Source organism: Theropithecus gelada, chromosome 5 (genome assembly GCF_003255815.1).
Source record: "Theropithecus gelada isolate Dixy chromosome 5, Tgel_1.0, whole genome shotgun sequence".
Classification (NCBI taxonomy): domain Eukaryota; kingdom Metazoa; phylum Chordata; class Mammalia; order Primates; family Cercopithecidae; genus Theropithecus; species Theropithecus gelada.
This window is the reverse complement of record NC_037672.1, coordinates 122,442,616-122,469,487: the sequence shown is the minus strand read 5'-3', so window position 1 is coordinate 122,469,487 and position 26,872 is coordinate 122,442,616. Positions and strand designations below refer to the sequence as shown.

General features: G+C 34.3%; 1 protein-coding gene across 3 annotated transcripts in view; it reads right to left on the bottom strand.

Moving 5' to 3' along the window:
* The window catches only part of FAT4 (FAT atypical cadherin 4), a 191,759-nt gene that overhangs the window by 44,651 nt on the left and 120,236 nt on the right, over nt 1–26,872 (bottom strand). For 2 of the 3 annotated variants that reach the window (XM_025386034.1, XM_025386035.1), the window contains exons 7-8: nt 15,045–15,225; nt 1,421–1,671 (exon numbers count right to left, since the gene is read on the bottom strand). In XM_025386034.1, the coding sequence (XP_025241819.1) occupies nt 1,421–1,671; nt 15,045–15,225 (432 nt within the window). The remainder of the gene's footprint in view (nt 1–1,420; nt 1,672–15,044; nt 15,226–26,872) is intronic. The other variant, XM_025386036.1, reaches the window with a different exon arrangement.

The following is a 26,872-nucleotide window of genomic DNA, read 5'->3' as shown; positions in this document are numbered from 1 at the left end:
TTCCTTTATACGTGAACTATTATCAGATGAAGAAAAAGTATGTATGTGTATGTGTGTGTATATACATACACACATATATATATATAGAAGCCAATTAAAATACAATTAAAATAATTGTAAAGTAGTAAGAAATAAGAATTGAGGGATAATGGACTCATTTTGGACTCCAAAAGTTAGTGCTTACACTGAGTGCCAATGAAACAGATTGTAGTAAAAATATGCAGAAAAGCTGCCATAAGGACATATTTTCAATCTACTCATTCAGAAACCATTCCCAAACCTGCACTCTCACCCCGACAGAAGAAACAGTAACAAAAGTAAAATATCTTTTATTTTAAAAAGGCCAGTGATTCTGATTAATTACAATAAGTCCAATGAGGAAAAGATGCTTAAGCATACCTCATTTTACATAGGAAATTCTATCTTGCACCACCACACATTGGATGTAATTAGAACCACGCCTGCCAACATCACTTCATCTGAAGACCTTTAGTAGGTATTTGTCACTTCGATATTGACATTTCCTTCTGATAGAAAGTTGGCACATACATTTATGAATCTTATATTTTAGATTGGTATCATTTTCAGATTAATAGAAGATCAAACATCACTGAAAGGAGGATCTATTTACTCAATCTGTTTATTTTTTTTTCTAATCAAAATATTTCCAAGCAAGGAAGATTAAATCAATAATGAGCTATATTTCTATATTTTCCTCTTCGAACACTCATTTTAAAAATTAAAAATGGCAGATTTGTGTAGTTCTTAAGAGAGTATGCCTTTCTTAGTAAATGCCAAACTAAATTTAAAGAGATATAGAAAGATAAAAGCATATTGTCAATATGAAAATTATTCATAAATGGATCCATAAAATTACTAACAGAACAATTTTCATTTGTAGAACCTGGGATAAAATAAATATTAACAAGAAGTATCCATTTATTAAACTTTTTGAAAATGTATCTATGAAAAACTGAAGTAAAATATTCATTTTCCACTGACAAGTATATTTGAATGCCTATTATCTCCCAGATCACGTTTCAGGTAGTGGGGTATGGCATGCAAAATGGAGACAATGCCCCTCCTCTTAGGAAACTTACACATAATTATTCTTCAGGCCACAAGCATCATTAACTATGATGTAATATATATGTTAAATATTTCTAATATTCAAGTAATATTAAGAAATAGTAATACGTAACAATTATAAAACTTTATACACAATTAGTCTGGCAAGAAAGGGTTAATTTTCAAGTTTCAAGCATTTTTTCATTTCCACTAGACGAAACCTGAATTTTAGAGGATTTGCAAAATTAGGTGATATCAGAAATATGTATGTAAAATATCATAACTATTTTTATAGAAATGTCTGATACATAGTTTGCTTATATCCATGTGGCCTCAGAGTTTGGTTGATTACCTGGAAGAGTAGGAGATGGGATGTGAGTGACATATGGGTGATGCTGAAATCTTGGTGGATTGTCATTGACATCAGTCACAGTAACAAGCACACTGGTGGAACTGGAAAGAGGCTCTGGGTATCCCGCATCACTGCAGACTACCACCAAAGTATAATTATCTTTTGTTTCCCTATCTAACAATGCACTTGTGATGATTTGTCCTGTGGATGGGTTGATCGTGAACTGAGAGTTTCCACCGATGATCCTATAACTAAAGAAGAAAGCAGAAATAGGGATATGTCATACAGTTTTAATATTGTAACTTCTATTTACTATAATTAAAAAACTGAGGTAGAAATGCAAGAAAACATTAGAAGAAAGATCATACAACAATGTTGGAAAGAATACAACTAGATCTAGCTAATAAATATTTCAAATTTTCTGTGAACATCACATTGATCTTTATCGTGAGATGTCCAGTGATGTCAAGGAAGTCTTCAGAAGGTTTGTAGGACTCTTAAGTTGTGCAAGGCCACCGAACAAACCCATAAGGCTTTAAATAAATAAGCTGAAAAGCATAAATCAGGGGACTTGCTTTAATATTGTGGTTAGTGGCCGGGATTACAAATGAATATCTTTTAAATGAAACTAAAAATTATTTTTCTGCTGTATCCCATAATAAACCAGAGAAGATCAGTTGACAATTGTATTCTTTTAAGACAAAACCTGTGTTTGACATGTATCTGTTTCTCAGAACAACTCAAAGACTGATTATTTATACAAAGACCTTTCTAGTGATTAATTCTGTCTTTGTTATTCCTCATATGGTTTTGTTGCTTTCTTGTCAGGAGAGGTATGACATCTTCATGGATGTTTTGATGCTAACCAGATAGGTTAACAGGCAGGAGTTTCCACTGAGGAAAGCTTCCCTCTCCTTTCTGAAGAGTAAAGTTGTCTGCATATACTCCTGATTTTGTGTATAAGGTGGGGTCCCAGAGATCAGCCAGGAAAGAAGTAGCTAAGCTTGAAGGTTCAGAAATTGGCTATGATCCATAATTTTTAAAGTTGAAAGATAGCATGGAAATAGATATCTTTAAAAGTTTTCTTCTTTTATACCAACAAAGAAATACCCTTGTTGGAGTTGGCTGCGTGTTTCTGCAGTTTGCTTTGTGTCTATGTAAACATAGCAACAGCATATACCTAATATAAACTGCAGGGGAAAAATCTGTATATTGCAGCCAGTAATATGTTCATTCCTCCTATTATGCTCACAGTTTAAAACAAATATTTCAGCACTTTTTATCCCACTTTACTGAAATAATCAACTGTTGAGGAACTTATATTTAAAAATATCAGAAGTCTTATAAAATGATAGCAAAACAGGGAAAGAATAGAGAAGTAGTTTGGTTGACAAATGGCTTCAGTATTGATAAAGTACTTTGTATCACTCAGATTTTTAATACGTTTGGCAAATCACATGACAGAATGAGGCATGTGTGAAAATAGCATTAACTATAGTTGTTGGGCCAGAAGTGACTATTAAGTATAATTATTGCCCTTTACAGTAGATAATATCTATCCTCTTTATCAGAATATAAATATCAAGTTTTAAACATGAATTCTTAAAACTTGAAAATTCAGGACTCAAAAAATAATCAAAATAACTTATCATTTTACAAAGTGTAGAAAACCGAATTTGAGAATTGTGTAATCTTATTTTTGGAACCTTGTTGCTATCAGTGGATGTAGAAGTAATCAAATAATTTAATAGGAAAAAAAAGAGTAAGTCATACTGCCATAAACTTTTTTAGTTTTATAATGGCAAGGATCAAGGTTCAATCAAATATTTATTCCTATAAATATTCACATATACAAGTAAAATGAGATTGATAAAAAATGTAAATTTTCATCTGGATGTTTTATATATGTCAAGACTATTGTGTATTATTAAGCATAACGCGTTGACAGGCAAATGGTGTGGCCTTTAGTACAGTTTCACTAAATGATCCATTCAAAATGACTTGCTATGATTTAAATGTTCCCTTCAAAACTCATCTTGAAATTAGTCATTGTAACAGAATTGTAACAATCTTAAGAAGTAGGGCCTTTAAGAGGTGATTACACCATCAGGGTTCCATCATTATGAGTGAATTAATGCCATTATCACCGAAGTGAGATTTAGTTATTGAGGGAATGGATTTCTGATAAAAGAATGAGTTCAGCCTTATTTCCTCTTTCTGTCTCACATGATTGCTCATCATGTGATGCCTTCTGCCCTTCTGCCATGAAATAACAGACAGGAAGCACTCACCAAATGCAGGCCCCATGCCCTTAGACTTCCCAGCCTCCAGAAATGTGAGTCAAATAAACTTCTATTCTTTATAAATTACCCAATCTGTGGCTATAGCAGCAGAACACAGACAAAGAAACCTATGTTATAAATTCTGATTTTCCTATTTTATGCTATTGAACATGCTATTGCCCGTATGATTGTCTACTTTAAAGTAGGTAATATATTTAGTACTTTTTTACAATGAATGAGTAAATTGTCATTAATATCTAATTAATTTTTTCTAGACTTCACTAGATTCTAAAGCATATAAAAGTATATTTTAAATATGAGATGCTCTATAACACCAGATGGATGCAAATTTATACTTCAAAGTCTTTTTAAAAACACAAGAAACACAAGAAGCTCTGTACTTAGTTGACAGTTAAGATAATATGTCTAGATTTTTGCCACATCTCTTACTTGAGGTTTGGTTCTATTCTCATCCCCTCTGATGACCTCTCTTGCTTTTCTGGCCTGCATTAATTTTTGTAAAATTAAAAACTTTATCAGATTGTGTCTTGTGGTATCTTCTTAACAGTTAAACAATTATGCTGTTATTTAAATATTTCCAGGAACTTATTGATTTCTTAGTGCATATCAAGCACACTACATGGCCATTTATATATGCTCTTATTTAAATCCCAAAACAGTCCTTACAGTTTATTCTTAGTTTTGACTGTTTAGGGATAAGGAATCTGAATCTAACAGAGACTAAAGTAGTTGCACAAAGAAACATACAATCCATATATAGCAGATCTAGAATTTGCATTTCTGTCTTTAAGACTTCAACATGCACTTTTTCCGTTATACCACAGTAGAAGGAACGTAAAACTCAACTGAGGGAATGTAGTGAAGATGGGAAATGTACCAATTGCTAAGGCCAACATAGACTCTTGGTCAAGTTGTGTCAAATAGAAGTTGTTCACATTTAGTTCAATGAAAACCAATAAACATGTTGATTTATTTTCTAATTTGAGAATACATTAATATTTCAAATTATTTGAATAAACAGAGACCACTGTGATCTGAACTCTAAATCAACTATAGCTTTTGTAAAGTTAAAATATCCCCATTTGATTTTTTTAAGCTTCTTTGCCTCTTCCTGAGTTCTACTAGGGTTATAGGCATTATACTGTCTACTGGGAGAACACGATCTTTAGTAACAGTTAAGAGACTGATGCTAGGAAGAAACTGCATCAACTAACGAGTAAAATAACCAGCTAACATCATAATGACAGGATCAAGTTCACACATAACAATATTAACCTTAAATGTAAATGGGCTAACTGGTCCATTTAAAAGACACAGACTGGAAAATTGGATAAAGAGTCAAGACTCATCAGTTTGCTATATTCAGGAGACCCATCTCACCTGCAGAGACACACATAGGCTCAAAGCAAAGGGATAGAGGAAGATCTAACAAGAAAATGGAAAACAAAAAGAGGCAGGGGTTGCAATCCTAGTATCTGATAAAACAGACTTTAAACCAACAAAGATCAAAAGAGACAAAGAAGGCCATTACATAATGGTAAAGGGATCAACTCAACACGAAGAGCTAACTATCCTAAATATATATGCACCCCATACAGGAGCACCCAGATTCATAAAGCAAGTCATTAGAGACTTACAAAAAGACTTAGACTCCTACACAATAATAATGGGAGACTTTAACACCCCACTGTCAACATTAGAGAGATCAATGAGACAGAAAGTTAACAAGGATATCCAGGAATTGAACTCAGCTCTGCACCAAGTGGATCTAACAGACATCTACAGAACTCTCCACCCCAAATCAACAGCACCACATCACACTTATTTCAAAATTGACCACATAGTTGAAGGAAAGCATTCCTCAGCATATGTAAAAGAACAGAAATTATAACAAACTGTCTCTCAGACCACAGTGCAATCAAACTAGAACTCAGGACTAAGAAACTCAATCAAAACTGCTCAACTACATGGAAACTGAACAACCTGCTCCTGAATGACTACTGGGTACATAACAAAACGAAGGCAGAAATAAAGATGTTCTTTGAAACCAATGAGAACAAAGATATAACATACCAGAATCTCTGGGACACATTTAAAGCAGTGTGTAGAGGGAAATTTATAGCACTAAATGCCCACAAGAGAAAGCAGGAAAGATCTAAAATTGACACCCTAACATCACAGTTAAAAGAACTAGAGAAGCAAGAGCAAACACATTCAAAAGCTAGCAGAAGGCAAGAAATAACTAAGATCAGAGCAGAACTGAAGGAGATAGATACACAAAAACCCTTCAAAAAATCAATGTATTCAGGAGCTGGTTTTTGAAAAGATCAACAAAATTGATGGACTGCTAGCAAGACTAATAAAGAAGAAAAGAGAGAAGAATCAAATAGACACAATAAAAAATGATAAAGGGGATACCACCACCGACCCCATAGAAATACAAACTACCATCAGAGAATACTATAAACACCTCTACACAAATAAACTAGAAAACCTAGAAGAAATGGAAAAATTCCTGGATAAAAATACTCTCACAAGACTAAAGCAGGAAGTAGTTGAATTCCTGAATAGACCAATAGCAGGCTCTGAAATTGAGGGATAATTAATAGCCTGCCAACCAAAAAAAGTCCAGGACCAGATGGAGTCACAGGCGAATTCTATCAGAAGTACAAGGAAGAGCTGGTACCATTCCTTCTGAAACTATTCCAATCAACAGAAAAAGAGGGAATCCTCCCTTCCTCATTTTATGAGGCCAACATTATCCTGATACCAAAGCCTGGCAGAGACACCACAAAAAAAGAGAATTTTAGACCAATATCCCTGATGAACATCGATGTAAAAATCCTCAATAAAATACTGGCAAACCGAATCCAGCAGCACATCAAAAAGCTTATCCACCATGATCAAGTGGGCTTCATCCCTGGGATGCAAGGCTGGTTCAACATACGAAAATCAATAAACGTAATCCAGCATATAAACAGAACCAAAGACAAAAACCACATGATTATCTCAATAGATGCAGAAAAGGCTTTTGACAAAATTCAACAGCCCTTCATGCAAAAAACTCTCAATAAATTTGGTATTGATGGACCATATCTCAAAATAATAAGAGCTATTTATGACAAACCCACAGCTAATATCATACTGAATGGGCAAAAACTGTAACCATTCCCCTTAAAAACTGGCACAAGACAGGGATGCCGTCTCTCATCACTCCTATTCAACACAGTGTTGGAAGTTCTGGCCATGGCAATCAGGCAAGAGAAAGAAAGAAAGGGTATTCAACTAGGAAAAGAAGAAATCAAATTGTCCCTGTTTGCAGATGACATGATTGTATATTTAAAAACCCCATCATCTCAGCCCCAAATCTCCTTAAGTTCATAAGCAACTTCAGCAAAGTCTCAGGATACAAAGTTAATGTGCAAAAATCACAAGCATTCTTATACACCAATAACAGACAAACAGAGAGCCAAATCATGAATGAATTCCTATGCAGAACTGCTTTGAAGAGAATAAAATACCTAGGAATCCAACTTACAAAGGATGTGAAGGACCTCTTCAAGGAGAACTACAAACCACTGCTCAATGAAATAAATGAGGACACAAACAAATGGAAGAACATACCATGCTCATGGATAGGAAGAATGAATATCGTGAAAAAGGTAATTTATAGATTCAGTGCCAGCCCCATTAAGCTACCAATGACTTTCTTCACAGAAATGGAAAAAGCTACTTTAAAGTTCATATGAAAACAAAAGAGAGCCTGTATTGCCAAGACAATCCTAAGTCAAAAGAACAAAGCTGGAGGCATCATGCTACCTGACTTCAAATTATGCTACAAGGCTACAGTAACCAAAACAGCATGGTACTGGTACCAAAACAGAGATATAGACCAATGGAGCAGAACAGAATCCTCAGAAATAATACCACACATCTACAACCATCTGATCTTTGACAATCCTGACAAAAACAAGAAATGGGGAAAGGATACCCTATTTAATAAATGGTGCTGGGAAAGCTCGCTAGCCATATGTAGAAAGCTGAAACTGGGTTCCTTCCTTACTCCTTATACAAAAATTAATTCAAGATGGATTAGAGACTTAAATGTTAGACCTAAAACCATAAAAAAACCCTAGAAGAAAACCTAGGGAATACCATTCAGGACATAGGCATGGGCAAGGACTTCAAGTCTAAAACACCAAAAGCAATGGCAAAAAAAGCCGAAATTGACCAATAGGATCTAATTAAACTAAAGAGCTTCTGCACAGCAAAAGAAACTACCATCAGAGTGAGCAGGCAACCTACAGAATGGGAGAAAATTTTTGCTATCTACTCATCTGACAAAGGGCTAATATCCAGAACCTACAAAGAACTCAAACAAATTTACAAGAAAAAAACAAACAACTTCATCAAAAAGTAGGCAAAGGATATGAACAGACACTTCTCAAAAGAACACATTTATGCAGCCAACAGACACATGAAAAAATGCTCATCATCACTAGCCATCAGAGAAATGCAAATCGAAACCACAATGAGATACCATCTCACACCAGTTAGAATGGCGATCATTCAAAAGTCAGGAAACAACAGGTGCTGGAGAGGATGTGGAGAAATAGGAACACTTTTACGCTGTTGGTGGGACTGTAAACTAGTTTAACCATTGTGGAAGACAGTGTGGCGATTCCTCAAAGATCTAGAACTACAAATACCATTTGACCCAGCCATCCCATTACTTGGTATATACCCAAAGGATTATAAATCATGCTGCTATAAAGACACATGCACACGTATGTTTACCGTGGCACTATTCACAACAGCAAAGACTTGGAACCAACCCAAATGTCCATCAGTGACAGACTGGGTTAAGAAAATGTAGCACATATACACCATGGAATACTATGCAGCCATAAAAAGGATGAGTTCGTGTCCTTTGTAGGGACATGGATGCAGCTGAAAACCATCATTCTCAGCAAATTATCGCAATAACAGAAAATCAAACACCGCATGTTCTCGCTCATAGGTGGGAACTGAACAATGAGAACACTTGGACACAGGAAGGGGAACATCAGACACCAGGGCTGTTGTGGGGTCGGGGGATGGGGGAGGGATAGCATTAGGAGATATACCTAATGTAAATGATTAGTTAATGGATGCAGCACACCAACATGGCACATGTATGCATATGTAACAAACCAGCACGTTGTGCACCTGTACCCTAGAACATAAAGTATAATAATTTAAAAGAAAAGAAAAAATAGAGACTGTACTTTAGAACATAGTTCACTTGGACATAAATTTAAACCCCATTAATAGCACTTAAATTCACAAAAATTTCTTAACATTTTTAAGCCTTCTTTCTTTATCTGTAAAGTGGAGATCACATTTTACTCTTTTTATTTGGTAGTTTTGAGTATTAAAAATATTTTTTATAAAGAGCACTTGGCATTGTAATTGATAAATGGTGAGCCTTCAAAAGTCTAAGTTTACCAACATAATAGGACCTATGTAATATATATGTATAATGTAATAGTCTATTATATACAATCTATCCAAATCTATCTATATATATGTTTAGTATCCATTATCCAAAAATCTTGGAATCAGTTGTGTTTTGGATTTCTCTAGATCTTAGAATATTTGCATATACATAATGAGATATCTAGGGGATGGGTCTCAAGTCTGAACACAAAATTCGTTTATGTTTCATATATACCTCATATAGATAGCCAGAAGATAATTTTATCTAATATTTTTGATAATTGCTTGAAACAAGGTTTGTGAACATTGAAACATCAGAAAGCAAAGGTATCAGGTGTGGTATTTTCCACCTGTGGCATCATGTTGATGCTCAAAAAGTTTAGGATTTTGGTGCATTTTAGATTTTGGGTTTTCAGATTAGGGATGCTCAACCTATATTTAGATAGTTAAATGGATAAGGGGACTAAAAAAAACAAAACAGAGACATGGTTAAGTAGGTAAAAAAAAACATCCTGGTTTCAAGTTCATATCCTTTATAACAGAAAGATATAAAAAAAGAGTAACTACAAAATGCTATAAAGTGCTATAAAACAGAAAAAAGGTGTCAGTGTAGGTATTCAGAAGACAGAACATTCTTGACTGGAATGATTAAAATAAAAGCCTTCTCAGAGAAGGGTAAATTTAACATAAGTTGTAAAGGGGCTACCCATCTTCCAATAGTGTTCAAAAAGGCAGAAAAAAAGAAGGTCTAGGCTAGTAGTCAGCAAACCTTTTATACAATGGGCCAGATAGTAAATACATTCAGCTTTACAGGTCATATATTCTCTGTTGCAATAGTCAGCTTACCATCATATGGCAAGGGCAGCCATAGACAATAGGTACATGAATGGGCATGGCTGTGTTCCAATAATACTTTATTTACAAAAACAGGCACTTGGCCCAATTTGGCCTGCAGGTAGCAGTTTGCCAAGCCCTGGTCAAAGATATCAAATACATTGAACAAACCTATAAGGCTTGGGAAAGCACAGATCCTCGTCCCGTGAGCAGAAAATGATCCAGCAATGCTGAACTTTTGGCCATATGTTGCAGAGTTCTGCAGAATTAGCTTGGGAAGATGCTGGGGCCATTTATGGGGTGACTAGAATTTGAAGACCTGGAGTTATACCATAGGCAAACTGTAATTGAAAGATTTTGAGGAAGTATAACTGTTAAAGCAGAGCCAAGAGATGCTCATGTTGAGGCATACTTCTGCCATTGCCTTTTAATTCACTGACTCAAGCTTTGCTTTGCACAAAGTATTTCCCATAATGCTGAGAGAGAAATCATTATGAAATATAACTAGTCATGTTTTTATGCTTGCTGCTTAAAACATTTCCATTATTTCCCTCCTTAGATGCAGAAAGAAATTTTGAATTTTCTATATGATATACAAAGTCCACTCCTAACCCACACCAACCATATGGAAATACTTTCTTTCTCTAATGCCATGCTTTTGCATAGCTCTTTGCTTAGCACCTGATACTGTTTTTGCCTAGAATGTCTTTCATTACTTTATTTCTCCATAAACTACTTTTCTGTCTTTCTAATATTTATTAATTATTTGAAGCTTCTACTGATTTTGTCAAGTATCACTGAAGTATCATCGATTATACCATTCTTTCCACCTATTCTGTGCTTAAACTATACTTGTTATATGGTACTATACTTAAGAAATTACAAAATTATCTCTTCTATTAAATTGTACTTCTTATGGGCCTTAGAGTGTCAAACTCCTCAGAGTTTAACAAAGTTTTTGGTGTATAGTCAGGACTTTATAATTTTACAGGATAGTGTACCACATAGATTGGAAGGATTAGAAACTAGCGTCGTGGAAGTGAGTTAATTTTTATTATAATAGTACAGGCATGATGTAAGTATGGACTGAACTAGGATCTTGGCAGAAGGGATGCACTGAAAAGAATGGGTGCCAGACGCATTAGGAAAGAAGAAACATGAGAATTCGTCCACTGATTGAGTATAAGAGAGAAGATGACCCTTAGCCTCAAGGTGTGGTAAAAAACAAACCAAGGCAATATTATTAAGACAAAGCAGAAAACCAAAATGAGAAACAGGAAAAGTAAAGAATTTTAGGTACACTGTGTTTATGATGCCAACAGAACCTCCAGTGTAAGATGTCTATCAGCGAGTTATAAATATGGGTGGAAAGTTTTGGAGTGGAATCAGAATTGATAGCACAGATTTGGAGGTTTTGTTCACAGAATTGATGCTTGCATTAATGGAATAAATCTCTCTCTCTCTCTCTCTCTCTCTCTCTCTCTCTCTCTCTCTCTTTCACACACACACACACACACACGAAAGTACTGAGAAAATAATGCAGTGAGAAGTAGTCAAATTACTTTCCAGGGAGAGAAAAAGGAGAAACAGAAGACAAACTGTGTGTGATCAGAGATGCAGGATGATAAAAAATAATGTTTATATAGAAATTGAGGAGGAAAAAAAATGCCAAAAAGAAAAGATGGTCTGGCCTATAGTGTGAACATTGAAAAATGTAAAGGAGAATAAGGACTTAGAAAAGTCACTGGACTTGAAAAATTTCAGTAGTCTTCTGACAAGGCCTTTTTTCAGTAAAGCAATGAAGGAAAAAAAATCAGACTAAAGATTTTCAGGAATAAATGACCAGAGAAAATAGGTTGTGAAGCTAACCTTTCAAGAATGTTGTAGTAAAAATAGAATGAGTAAAAGCAGCTATTCTAGAGAATATTAAAATCATTCATTCAATGCATTTATTTAAGTGTCAACCACTGTTATGTACCAGATATTGTAAAAGAAAGACTATATTAGGAGTAAAAAAGATGATATGAGAGGAATAAAAAGAAAAAAAAAACTTGAATTAATTTAATGACTTATATGTCCTAATAATTATGCCAGAGATATTTATGAATATTAACTGATTCCATACATACTGTTTGATACATAGTAGGTAGTTAGTAAAGTCTGTCCACAAACTGTAAAGTATAAATTTTTGTGTTCATTTTTATTGATGCAGAAACTAAGCCTTTGAGGCATTAAAATGACTTTCCTAGACCATGGCAGGCAAATAAAAGAACCAGAATTCAACACCAGATATTTGGAGCATTTCTGTAGCTATGCTAACTTATGTAAATGAGCATTTATATAGATATCTTCATGGTTCAAGGAAGAGAGAGAACTTGAAGACACATGAGAAAAACGAGTAACTTTTGAATTAAAGAGTTGGAGGAAATTGAATGGGAAGAGATTAATAACACATATTAAGGAATTTTCCTGGCCAGGGTGCGGTGGCTCATGTCTGTAATCCCAACACTTTGGGAGGCCAAGGCGGGCGGATCACGAGGTCAGGAGATCGAGACCATCCTGGCTAACATGGTCAAACCCTGTCTCTACTAAAAAATACAAAAAATTAGCTGGGAGTGGTGGCGGGCACCTGTAGTCCCAGCTACTGGGGAGGCTGAGGCAGGAGAATGGCGTGAACCCAAAAGGCGGAGGTTGCAGGGAGCTCAGATCGCTCCACGGCACTCAAGCCTGGACAGAGCAAGACTCCATCTCAAAAAAAAGAAAGAAAAGAAAAAGAAAGAAAGAAATTTTCCTTAGAATGTTGACTTTGTTCATGACTTTCTCCAGGGTTGTGATGTAGAAGAATTAGAAGTGAGGCTTGAATAGAGATTTGGTCCACTTGGGAGAAAAGGGGATACATATCTGTAAAAGCTAAGCTCTGGAATAGATATGTGGAAGGCAAAGACATAATCTGGATAGGCTGATTTTCTAGAAAGGAAAATACTAAAGGTGAAGTAAAATGTGTAACTTAAAGTAAGTACACCATTTGTAGAAATACAAAGTTTGATGAAACAGGCAGAAGTAAAAAAGAAACATCTGTTGGCTGGATGCTATATGCAAAATCATGCTAGATCATTGGAAAAAAGTAACTTATAAGACACATAAAAGTTTATGTTCCTGGAGATCCCATCAGGAGTTCAGTAAATAACCTAACCATGTAAAATTTAAATGGGAGATAAATAATTAAAACAATAGCTCTTTTAATCTGAAGAAATAATAGATTTTCTTCAGGATACCATGAAGAGCAAGGAGTTATTAACACCAACCATAAAACACATTATATTCCAATAAGATTTTATCAAACCAGAGTAAATAAAGTAAATGATATCATATCAAGATCTGCCTAGGTGTTTGAGTGGAAAACTTAGATGATTCTGATTTCTCTCTTTCATTTGATCTCACGTCCAATTTCAAAGGCATGTCCCAAATCTATTTGCTCAATTTTCATTTTTCCACATAAGTATAAAGTTACTCTACTTGGATAACTATATTCATTAGTGCCTAAATGTTACACTGGTTTCTCTCCATAAATCGTCTCTCATCAGATTCTATCCAAATGTAGACCAGTTTATGTGTCTCTTCTGTTTAAAACTCCTCAGTAGTTTCCCAGCTAAAGGTAAATTGGAAAACCCCAATTCTGTATCATGGCTTAGAAGTCCTTACATGGCCTGTGATTTACCCCTGCCTACCTCTCTAATTCCTTTCTCACTCTGGTCCAGACATACTGGCCTTCTTAGATAACACAACGTGCTTAATTCTATCCTACAGCTCAATCCTTTCAGCTTAAAGGTAATTCCTTAGAGAGGCCAAGTATTATGGTCTGAATGTGTTTCTTAAAATGTGTGTGTTGAAAGTCAGTTTTCCAAAATGATTTTGTTGAAAGAAAATTGGTAGCAAACAACAAAATAAGACACTAATCAAATCATTACCATATCAATATATCTGTTACCCATAGCTGATAATTCTTAATGCCTCAAATTTTATCTTCTGCTCCATTACTTTGATAGCCATCTAACCAACTCTAATTTACCTAATACCAGCCTATAAAAAGTGGAGGAGGGGTATAAAATATTTATGTGTGTGAGTTTTTCTCTAGAATATGTGGAAATCTTCATTTCTTATAGTTTAGAATAGATACAGAAGAAGGGGACAAGCTAGGTCAATAAAATGTTACAACTCAATTTCTTTCACATCCTCTCTGAACAAGTTATCCTATTTGTGTCCTCTATTTTAAGAGGATTTAAGCAAAGTAAAATACATTTACTAAATGAAGAGTACACAAATATTCTTATTGAGGCTAGCAGTGGAATAAAAATGGTCAAAGTTCCTTGACATTTTTCCAATCAATGAGTGATGCATGTTTCTCCTCACAGTGAATCTGGGCTGGTCATCACTGCTTTGACCAACAGAGTATTATGGAAGTGCTGCTATGGCACATCTGGGTCTGACCTTCGAGAGTTCTGGGAGTTTTCACTGGCGGCTCTTGGAGTTGAGAACCACCATGTAAAAAGTCCAACTACTTTGCTAAAGAACCACATCAGGAAGTTCTGAGACTACTCGAGGACAGAGGGGCCTAGATGATCCTAAACCTTCCAACCAACCCTGCCAAGGCAGCAGGCATGCAAAGTCATCCTTGGGCCCTCTAGATCATCCAGTTATCACGTAAATACTGTGAAGTGCCATCAGTCAACCTCATGAGACAGAAGAAGCACCTAGTGTAGTCCCAAACTACAAAATCATGAGATATGAAAAAAATATAAATTAAATAAAAATTAAATAAAATCTTAGAGTACTAAGTAGAATGTTTACTGTTTGAGTCCTCATTTTATGAATTGTTAGCTACCAGCAATAGATAACAATAGGATATGAATTAATATAACGTTCATTTAATTAAACATTATATTCATGTAATTCAAAAATCAATGTTTAATGAGAAAATAGCTAAACTTTACAAAGGAAAACGTACTGACCTTACAACTGCATTTGTTGAAGCATCAGCATCTGAGGCATTTACCAATAAAACATCTGTTCCAGTGGGTGCATCCTCAGGAATTGTTGTGAAATACGCTTTACTGGCAAATGTGGGGACATTGTCATTGACATCATCTACTATGACGCTGATTGTTCCAGTTCCAGTCAGGGCAGGGGATCCTAAAAAGAAAAGAAAATCAAATCTCAATGTTTATAAACAAAAAATAACAAATTTAATGATAATTAGCTGTAGACAGAATTACTAAAGAGAATTCAGGAAACATCAAAGTAAAATTTCTGAACACAGAAGTGAGCATTTTAAATTTTGTTACAAGAAAAATATTTTCATTTGTGAACTAGAATTTCAACTCTTTCCTAGTAACTGCACGAAGAGTATATGTCATGCTCTTATTCTATTTTAAAGGTGCTGATTCGACAATGTAGAGCATAACAATATCATTTAAATGCCACAAAAGAGGCACTGCTGGTAATTTCTCTGAAATTACATTAAAATAGCTCAAAGCCAGATTTGAAGAATACCCACAGGCATGGAAGAGCTGGCCAACTAACAAGGCAATGTTAAAAACTGGACTCTCAGCTGTAACTATCATTGTTACTATCGCAAATTCAAGCGTCTCTAAGGTATTTAAATCCCTTTCCCATACTAATCAACACCTGTCAGTGGGAGGAAAAAAAAGCTTCAAGTTATATCTCAAAAAGTGTTATCTTCCACGTGCTAGAATAGTTTTATAATGATGAGCTAACTCAGAATCATTTGTGCTGCTTCTATTTAAAATTCAATGTAATGTGAAATGATTCATTTTTATTTCCTGTTTCAGCTGTTATCAATATACGGTGAAAAGCCAACATTTGCCAAACACTTAGGTCACACTATCTGTACTACACAGAGTTAGCAGACTCATTTTGTGGTGAAGGCTAGATGCCATATTGCTTGGAATTCTGTGTGCTGTCCCCATAACTGAAAGGTAAATTATCTGCCACTGATTGTGTTTTCAAAACCGTTTTTCAAACTCAAACTCTTCTAAATAGAAACAACGAAGATCCATTTAACTGCATTTATGTAAAATAAAATAAAGCCCAGATACTCTCCTTTTCTGCCTAAGATACTACTTTACCTTCAATAAAGTGATTTCCCTTAATATGATATTTAAATCCTACTTAACTTCACCATTCGATATTTTTTAAATAAAACCATTCATTCATTTATTTGTAAAATGTTTATGGAATGCCCTCATTATCACAGAATGGCTTTGAGATTCACAACCTTACAATATTATTTTCTAATAATCATGTGATTTGCTGGTGTTTCCTTTACCACTATTCAATCGTTTTTCTACGTTCTTAGATTGTAATTACTCATGGCCTAGTACCAATGAGCTTTTATGCTCAGATGCATGTATAGGAACCAAAATCAACAGACGGAGAAATTATGGAATGAAATGGTTTTGGAGATCTGTTATTTTTGTGAATTCTAGGTTAGATGAAAGAATGTGTATACCCGGTTGAGCAGAGCACAATAAAGAACCACGATACCTCCCAGAAAATGATGCAATTAAATTTAGACTGCACACTGATTATTGTTGCCATATATATACACACACACACATATATATGTAAAATAAGACATTTTATATTATTTCATTTAAAGTAACATTCAAATAGTCAGAAAAATTTGACGTTTAAGAAATATCTAAAAAATTAATGTAAAGTTTATGACTGCAGAAATCTTACGTATTAGTGTTTGATTTTACATTAAAGGGAAAAATAGCCCTCAATCTATTGGTAATATACATAATGAACTATAAACTTAAAAAAAAATTAAATGCCTTTTTAGTACTTGCTTACTGTAAGCAATGGTAAAATTATGCAACAAATATTTCACACACACAACAAAATAGATATGAATATAGGATACAATGGAGAAACACATCAAATAAGACTGTAAAAATTCTGTGCAACATATTAAAAGAAATATCAATAACAGTAAATACTTGTTTAGTCCTTAGATATGCATGCACTAGTTTAAGAAGTTTACATAAACTGTCTTATCTAATCCCCATAAATCAGCACTGCTGTCGTCTCCATTTGGTATATAAGCAAGCTCAAGTTTAGAAAGTTTAAGTAGTTTTTTCAAGGCTACAGACCTAGTGAAGAATGTCACTGAGATGTGACCCGGGTAAAGCAGACCTAGAGTCTTTACTACTGGCAAGAAGCTGGATGGTACTGCCAGTAGGGGGAACAGTGCTGCTCCCTGTGCTGCTTTGGGGGTCTGGACAAGCAGTGCTGTCGCTGAGCCTAGAAGAGCACCAGGCAGGAGATGGAGAGAAGGCCCAACAGGGAGGACCTTCACTACTGGCCAGATTAAGTTTGTGGGACATTTGAGCACAATAATCTTGGCATAGATTTTAAATTTCTCACAAGCAATATATTCAGGTTAAAATAAATATTTTGGAGTGTATTGTTGAGTACCAATGTTTGGCTTACATTTCTTGAATGTGTGTTTCACTATATACAATTCTATGAAATGGAAGTTAATGCTATGAATAATGTTAGTAGAGTTCCCACCAGTTGCATAAAAAAAAAAAAAAAAAATTACCGAGGGAATATGTGTGCATTTGTGTGAGCAAAAGGGGGTGCCATGGAAGAGAGAAAGACACCAAGGCGGGGGATATATTAATCAAGGTTCCAGAGAGGCAAAGGATGGGAGGAGATGCAGAGTTCTTTAATCTCTTTTACTGATATTTCACTCTACTCACTAAAAATCAGTCTTCATCTGTGAAATGAGAATAATAATAGACTCTATCCCAAAGGGGTATTGAGAAGAATGTAATGTGCTTAGGACACTACCTAGCACATAAATTATATTCCATGTTTCTCATTGTTCTTCTGGTACTTGTTTTAGAGACCAAAGAACCCACAGAAATTGAAATATGAAAAGTCTACTTTTATTATATAGTTTTCTGTATTACAGCACTCAGGATTCCGCCCCTTCCCCAAACCTTTCAATTCAGTCTTATATTATTCGGGAAAATATTTTGAATCATAATATATCTCAATGTTTCACATGTGGTAAAAATACATGAGACATTTAGCTCTCTAAAAAGTCACAGTTTTATGGAAGACACAGTAAATTGGACATTTTTAAATGTGATATTTTAAGACTTACAGTGAGATTTCAAGAAAGATCTGGATATTTCTGATACACACATTGTGCTATAATTAACAATTAGAAAATAAGTTACTGCCAGTCAAAGTCTTTATATTAATATTTGGTATTCTTAAGTGTCTGGTGATACACATATGGAAAACCACATTAAATTATGACTGACTCATTTGGACAAGAATATGTGATTTCTTTCTTCATCTGTAAACCATATATTATTGTAGATACATTTTCTGAGTTAGAAAGCAAATGCTGGAAGCAGTAAAAAACGAGCCGTTTATTACAACAAGTTCAATCTCACTGTGTTCATACCAAAGAATATCATCTTATTTTTCCAGATGATTTTCAAAGCACACAAGTGACAACAGACAGTTCTGGCTTGAGGATCATTTGTTGATCCTCAAGATTAGCGAATGATTCTCAAAACTGGCAAACGATCCTTAAGCCAAGATCAGCCCCATAGGTGATTCTACATCTACATGAGTCTGTTTTCGAGCCAAGAACCTTCTCCAGAGTCCCCTTTTCCTCCCTTTATAATCAGCCACAACCCACTTCATAAGCTCTCGGAGCTCTCTTCTTATTTTTTTTTTTTCCCCACCTCAAGAAAAGTGAAGTACAGTTTCTGCAACTGTCTCAACTTTCTTGTTGCCCCAGGAAATGTGCACACAAGTCTTGTTAGTTTTTTAATTTTTTTTCATAGGAAACCTTACAGAAATTTTGTTCTATATTTCTAAGCCTTTTATTGAGATTTAACTAACCTGAACTTTGAATCCTGCGTCCAATGTGTTTGACGTATTGCTCATTTAATGCACAGATGCCACAAAGTAGGTATTCTTGTTTAATTTTGTTAACCAATTTAAGACCCAAAGAACTTAACCAATTTCCATTTAGCCACAATAGACAGAAAGCCAGTTTTGAATTCTTAAAAAAAGCTTTTCTAAGTTAATTAAGCTCAGATAAAACTATGCTACTCTTATTGCAGATGTTTCAATCTATATTATTACAATTATCAACATACTCCACTCACGTCCTATTAAGTTGTAAGTTAATTGAAAACAGGAATAATTATGTTTAATTAATTTTTATATTAACCCATAATGCATACCATTAGGTCTTGTGCTCTGTCTGTATTAACCTTTTCTCTCATTTTCTATATGAAAACGTGGTCTAGTGATTACATGGATGCAAGTTCCAATAATTGAACACTTCTAGAAATATACAATCTAGGACTACAGTCTTATAGTCTGGGACTTAGCCTAAGGCTGGGGTCAGAGAACAAGACTACAGACAAAGGTCAAAGTTTTGCAGATAGTGTATTACTTAGAAACAGAAGGTCCCAATTAAACATGAATCCCATGAGAAGAATCAGAATACTAGGGCCAATGTTTAGCTCAAATAGATCTGATAATGATGAATTATATAGGTGGTGGCGTAGAAGGGCAAAATTGTTCAATTCCATCTGGGATTGATTTATGAAAACCAGATGCAATCACAAAGAGGCAGGATATAATGACACAGGCTCCTGATAGAGGACAGTGAGCCAATAAAAGGGGTAAAATATATAAATAAAAATTAAAAGTCAGGGTCTCAGAAACTTGTAATTGTAGAAGTTAGGAAGATGCAGTGGATATTTGAATTAGAAGTCAGAACTCCAGTTAAAAGTCAAAAGCCTAATTACAATTAGTAGTCAGATGAAAATAATTTCAAATTTAAATTTGTAAAGTTGTATGTAGTGTGTGTACATATGTATGCATATATGTATTCATATATATACATAAATATAAGATAAACATGGATAAAGTGATAAAACTTCTTCAGTTTTTAGAGAAAATAGTCAAAAAAGAAAACCCACATTCTGAATGGCGTATCCTAAAGTTTACACAAACCAAATTGTGCACACACACACACTCATGGGGAGAGAGACAGAGAGAGACTGTACACAGTTAATCTTCCAATTGTTCTTGATACCACAGTTAACCCTGGGCCTTGTGTGAGTCACATTTTATACTCTTAAATATGAAAAACTATTAAACTAATAACTAGCATTGCCTTTAAGACTGGTAGCTTAATAAGCTCAAATATATTAAATGAAGTACAAGAAAATTTAAAATAAGACTTTTTTTTGAGATGGAATTTCACTCTTGTTGCCCAGGCTGAAGTGCAGTGGTGTGATCTCAGCTCACTGCAACCTACTCCTCCCGGGTTCAAGAGATTCTCCTGGCTCAGCCTTCCAAGTAGCTGGGATTATAGGCACGTGCCACCACACCTGACTAATTTTTGTGTTTTTAGTAGAGACAGTTTCACCTTGTTGGTCAGGCTAGTCTCGAACTCCTGACCTCAAGTGATCTCCTGCCTCAGCCTCCAAAAGTGCTGGGATTACAGGTGTGAGCCACTGCCCCCAGGCCTAAAACTTAAAATAGATTTAAAAAAGAAAAAAGTTTCAGGTAACTGCTCTATCAGAAAATACACAGATAATAAGTGTAATGAATGAGTTTAAATGATTGAAGTTCAAATGTCAGGAAGATTATATTTTTTATGTTAGCACCTATAAATTAAAAATACTTCTCTAAAACATCAAAAGCTATTCAGCAGAAGTAGAATTTCTGCTTAACTTAACTCTGTCGCTTTGCAACAAAGCCATTTTCTTTCTTGACATCAAATATTTGGTGAATGGGTCCCCTGACTAGGGGTATGTTTGTTGTAATAAAGTATTAGCTTCTTTTTTTCCCATGAAATAAACTCATTTTTCTCACAGTAAGTAAGCCATCCACTAAAAAATGTACTGAAATTCAGCCATCCTATATTAGCATTGAAGATTATGTGGTTAGATTTAAATTTGAACAACAACAAAAAAATACACAAAACAAAACATATGTAACATTTTAAATATTACCAACAGCTCTGTATTTTACAAATTTTATTTTATAAAATAATGTATTGCTGCTAATTAGTTCTCTATATATGCTTATATAAATTAGATATATACACACTTAAATAATTTGATTTTTTTCATTATTTTTGCATAGGAATCTATCAAAAACACTGTATTTCCTTAAGATAAATTACATAATAAAAAAAGCACGAAGTAAAACTAAAATAATGAATTTAGTAAAGTTATGACAATGTCACTGAAAAATTACACAACAAAGTGAATATAATTAATCATTAAACCATGCACTTAAAAAAATTGTTACAATGAGAAATGTAATGATAATTATATCTTATCACAATTTTTAAAAATTATAAAATAAAAAATAATAATAACCAAATATTTTATGCCTACAAAAAGCACATTATGAGGAATTACTATTTGGAGGACATTAAAGAAACCCAAAATTCTCAACACAGTTACTGAAACTCTGAAACACTAGAGGCTACCACCTAATTTTAAACTCAACCTACCTCTGCCTGCCTCCTGAGTGAAAATATCAAATTATACATTTAAGAATACTTATCAAAATAATCTTTAAAAAGAATTGTTTTAAAAATATAAAATTAGAAAACTTCTTTGAAAATAATAAAATCCTCATAATGAAATCAGGTTGGTTTTGATTTTATATAATCTTTATCACTCAGTTTATATAAATTTTATCATAAATATTAAACATAGCTTACTGCCATTTCAAAGTTTAATTCACTTTGTACACTCAGATTTATAGTTTACATGGAGTAAATGAATAATAGATTGAAACTATTTTATCAAATTTCAATTCTATGGAACCTGATGGCAAGTTTAGCTCTTATTCAATAGAATTTTGGAAATTAAATGTTTTTGGAGTTTTATCTTAAGAAAACACAAATAAAATTCTATGTAGAAATATTTTTTTTCTGACTAAAGAATAGCTGATTTAAAAGAATGCTATTTAAATAAATGATTTAGAATAATACTTCGATCACTAACAAACTTCATATAAAGTCTGCTATAGGTAAGAGGAATTAAAACAATAACCAATTATCAACTTTGGAAACAAGATTCCCATCTATAACAAATATGCCAGTGGAAATAATGAAAGCTACCCTAGACCCAAAAATAAAATTAAGTCAAATGCATTTCATGTCCGGTAATTGAAGGCAACTCTAGCACGATTTGATTTATAGAATTATTGGGCCCTTAAACATTTTCATGCAATTTTCATTATTGAAAATGTTCATCATAACAGACAAGGCAAACTTTTCTATCATACATTCCCACAAATAATATTGACAAAATGTGATCTTTCTGGAATATTTAAAAACAATTATCTTCAGATGTAAAATGTCATATTACACAATTCTGACCTCTCTTTTGATTACAGAGCCATTTATAATGCAATGACCAGCTTCAAATAAATAATGTGACAGACAACATTAATTCAAAATGGTATCAGGTGCTCACCAATAAAATAAAGCATGATGATCAGTCCTTTTAGCTTTTAGCATTAACTTTGCAAAAGCAGCATGTTTCCCTCCATTAAAAAGCAAATTTCAATCCCTGCATAAGAATGAAATTTATTCCCTTTCAGTTGAATGATAAATACCCTTAATTAGAAATGCTAATAACTGAACTGTTCCCTGAAGACCTACTATGCTGACACATAAATATTTCATAACTAAACTTTTGTGCCAAATCTAGAGCCAGAATCTCTATATTCCTTTAGTATAACAGACTGTGAATTATCTATAAAGGACAAGGGATAACATATTTAATTTGTGCACAGATTAATCTCCTACCCACAAATTCAATGCAAACATACAGCCCAACTGACTGTATTGTCTATGGAGGTATGTGTATATCATATGTATTGTATATTCATAGTATAATATCTAAGATTTCTTTGCACTTTATACTTAATAAAACCCTTGGATACACATTTTTTTTATTTATGGAGTGGAATAATGCTATGATTTCTAATTTATGAATATTATGACTTTACCAGGTATTTTACTTACAGAGAAACACAAGATATTTTGCTTCCTAAAACAATGTTCTCTTTAATATAAAAATAAAATTTAATCCAAAGAGAAGAAATTCATATAAACATAGTCTATATAAAACAATATGGTAGACAGGCTGACATTTGGAAATTGGTAAATAATTGTTAAGTAATCATCCCCTGTGAAGTGAATTGGCCTCAAATCCTGCAGTCACTGAGAAACAGGTGAATGGGCACTACAAGTTGTTTATCTTTTATAACACAAATTTTTGTTGGTTGTTTTATAAATCCATAAAATTGAGATACTAGTGCCTAACTTTCAGGGCTATTGTGAGATTAAATGAGATAATATAGTACATATTCTGGACCTTACAAGCACTAAGTGTGCATATAATGAATATCATCTAATGTTTATGACTTCCTGCGATGTATCTCTACTTGAATGTCTTCCCTGAGAACTAAACTTTTATATTTAACTTTCTACTTGACATTGCAATTAGTTATATTATTTCAAATGTAGTATGTCCAGAAACTAAGTTTGCTAATTTGCCCTAAAATCTTTTTTCTCCCCATCTCCAAATTGCTCATCCCAATATTCTAGTATTCGGGCCTGATTCATGCCTTTTTGTAGCTTCCTATACTTCCAATACTATCATCAAGTCCAAAGATTTAACTTTCCAAATGGGTAAAATATGTAACTACTTAACACTCTCTAGACAGTTAATCTGCTTTATTTAACTGCATCATGTTTCATAACACTCCCAATCTATATATTATATTGTTTAATTTCTACTGTCTATTTTTGTGATTGTAATGTAAGCTGTATAAAGACAGAAACCTCTTCACCAGCATATCTTCAGGACTTAGAATAATATTTGGAGTAGAGTGCTCCATAAACATTTTGTGAGAAAGCAATGTTCAGAGACTTGTTGTTTTAGACATAAAGTCTTTGCCCATGCCTAAGTCCTGAATGGTATTGTCTAGGTTTTCTTCTAGGGTTTCTATGGTTTTAGGTCTAACATTTAAGTCTCTAATCCATCTTGAATTAATTTTCGTATAAGGTGTAAGGAAGGGATCCAGTTTCAGCTTTCTATTTATGGTTAGCCAGTTTTCCCAGCACCAATTATTAAATAGGGAATCCTTTCCCCATTTCTTGTTTTTGCCAGGTTTGTCAAAGATCAGATGGTTGTAAGTGTGTGGTATTATTTCTGAGGGTTACGTTCTATTCCATTGATCTCTATCTCTGTTTTGGTACCAGTATCATGCTGTTTTGGTTACTGTAGCCTTGTAGTATAGTTTGAAGTCAGGTAGCGTGATGCCTCCAGCTTTGTTCTTTTGGCTTAGGACTGTCTTGGCAATGTGGGCTGTTTTTTGGTTCCATGTGAACTTTAAAGTAGTTTTTTCCAATTCTGTGAAGAAAGTCACTGGTAGCTTAATGGGGTTGGCATTGAATCCATAAATTACCTTGGGCAGTATGGCCATTTTCACGATACTGATTCTTCCTATCCATGAGCATGGAATGTTCTTCCATTTGTTTGTGTCCTCTTTTATTTTGTTGAGCAATGGTTTGTAGTTCTCCTTGAAGAGGTCCTTCACATCCCTTGTAAGCTGGATTCCTAGGTATTTTATTCCCTGTGAAGCAATTGTGAATGGGAGTTCACTCACGATTTGGCTCTCTGCCTGTTATTGATATATAAGAATGCTAGTGATTTTTGCACATTGATTTTGTATCCTGAGACTTTGCTGAAGTTGCTTGTCAGCTTAAGGAGACTTTGGGCTGAGACGATGGGGTTTTCTAAATATACAATCATGTCATCTGCAAACAGGAACAATCTGACTACTTCTTTTCCTAATTGAATACCTTTTATTTCTTTCTCCTGTCTGATTGCCCTGGCCAGAATTTCCAACACTATGTTGAACAGGAGTGGTGAGAGAGGGCATCCCTGTCTTGTGCCAGTTTTCAAGGGGAATGGTTACAGTTTTTGCCCATTCAGTATGATATTGGCTGTGATTTTGTCATAAATACCTCTTATTATTTTGAGATATGGTCCATCAATACTGAATTTATTGAGAGTTTTTAGTATGAAGGGCTGTTGAATTTTGTCAAAGGCCTTTTCTGCATCTATTGAGATAATCATGTGGTTTTTGTCTTTGGTTCGGTTTATATGCTGGATTACGTTTACTGATTTTCGTATGTTGAACCAGCCGTGCATCCCAGGGATGAAGCCCACTTGATCATGGTGGATAAGCTTTTTGATGTGCTGCTGGATTCGGTTTGCCAGTGTTTTACTGAAGATTTTTGCATCGATGTTCATCAGGAATATTGGTGTAAAATTCTCTTTTTTTGTGGTGTCTCTGCCAGGCTTTGGTATCAGGATGATGTTGGTCTCATAGAATGAATTAGGGAGGATTCTCTCCTTTTCTATTGATTGGAATAATTTCAAAAGGAATGGTAGCAGCTCCTCCTTGTACCTCTGGTAGAATTTGCCTGTGAAGCTGTCTGGTCCTGGACTTTTTTTGGTTGGTAGGCTATTAATTATTGCCTCAGTTTCAGAGCCTGTTATTGGTACACTAAAAGCAATGGCAACAAAAGCCAAAATTGACAAATGGGATCTAATTAAATTAAAGAACTTCTGCACAGCAAAAGAAACTACCATCAGAGTGAACAAGCAACCCACAGAATGGGAGAAAATGTTTGTAATCTACTCATCTGACAAAGGGCTAATATCCAGAAAGTACAAGGAACTCAAACAAATTTACAAGAAAAAAAATAAACAACCCCATCAAAAAGTAGGCAAAGGATATGAACAGACACTTTTCAAAAGAACACATTTATGCAGCCAACAGACACATGAAAAAATGCTCATCATCACTATCCATCAGAGAAATGCAAATCAAAACCACAATGAGATACCATCTCACACCAGTTAGAATGGCAATCATTACAAGTCAGGAAACAACAGGTGCTGGAGAGGATGTGGAGAAATAGGAACACTTTTACACTGTTGGTAGAACTGTAAACTAGTTCAATCATTGTGGAAGACAGTGTGGCGATTCCTCAAAGATCTAGAACTAGAAATACCATTTGATCCAGCCATCCCATTACTTGGTATATACCCAAAGGATTATAAATCATGCTGCTATAAAGACACATGCACACGTATGTTTATTGCGGCACTATTCACAACAGCAAAGACTTGGAACCAACCCAAATGTCCACCAATGACAGACTAGATTAAGAAAATGTGGCACATATACTCCATGGAATATTATGCAGCCATAAAAAAGATGAGTTCATGTCCTTTGCAGGGACATGGATGCAGCTGGAAATCATCATTCTCAGCAAACTATCGCAAGAACAGAAAACCAAACACCGCATGTTCTCACTCATGGGTGGGAATTGAACAATGAGAACACTTGGACACAAGAAGGGCAATGTCACACATGGGGGCCAGTTGTGGGATTGGGAGACGGGGGAGGGATAGTATTTGGAGATATAATGTAAATGATGAGTTAATGGGTGCAGCACACCAACATCACACATGTATATATATGTAACAAACCTGCACATTGTGCACTTGTACTGTAGAATATAAAGTATAATAAAAAAATAAAAATAAAGAAAGAAAAGACAGTCCATGTTAGATTAATAATATATTAAAAAATCCTGTCCCATATATATATAAGTATAAATTTATTTTAGATGTATCCAAAAAAAGAGAGAATCGTT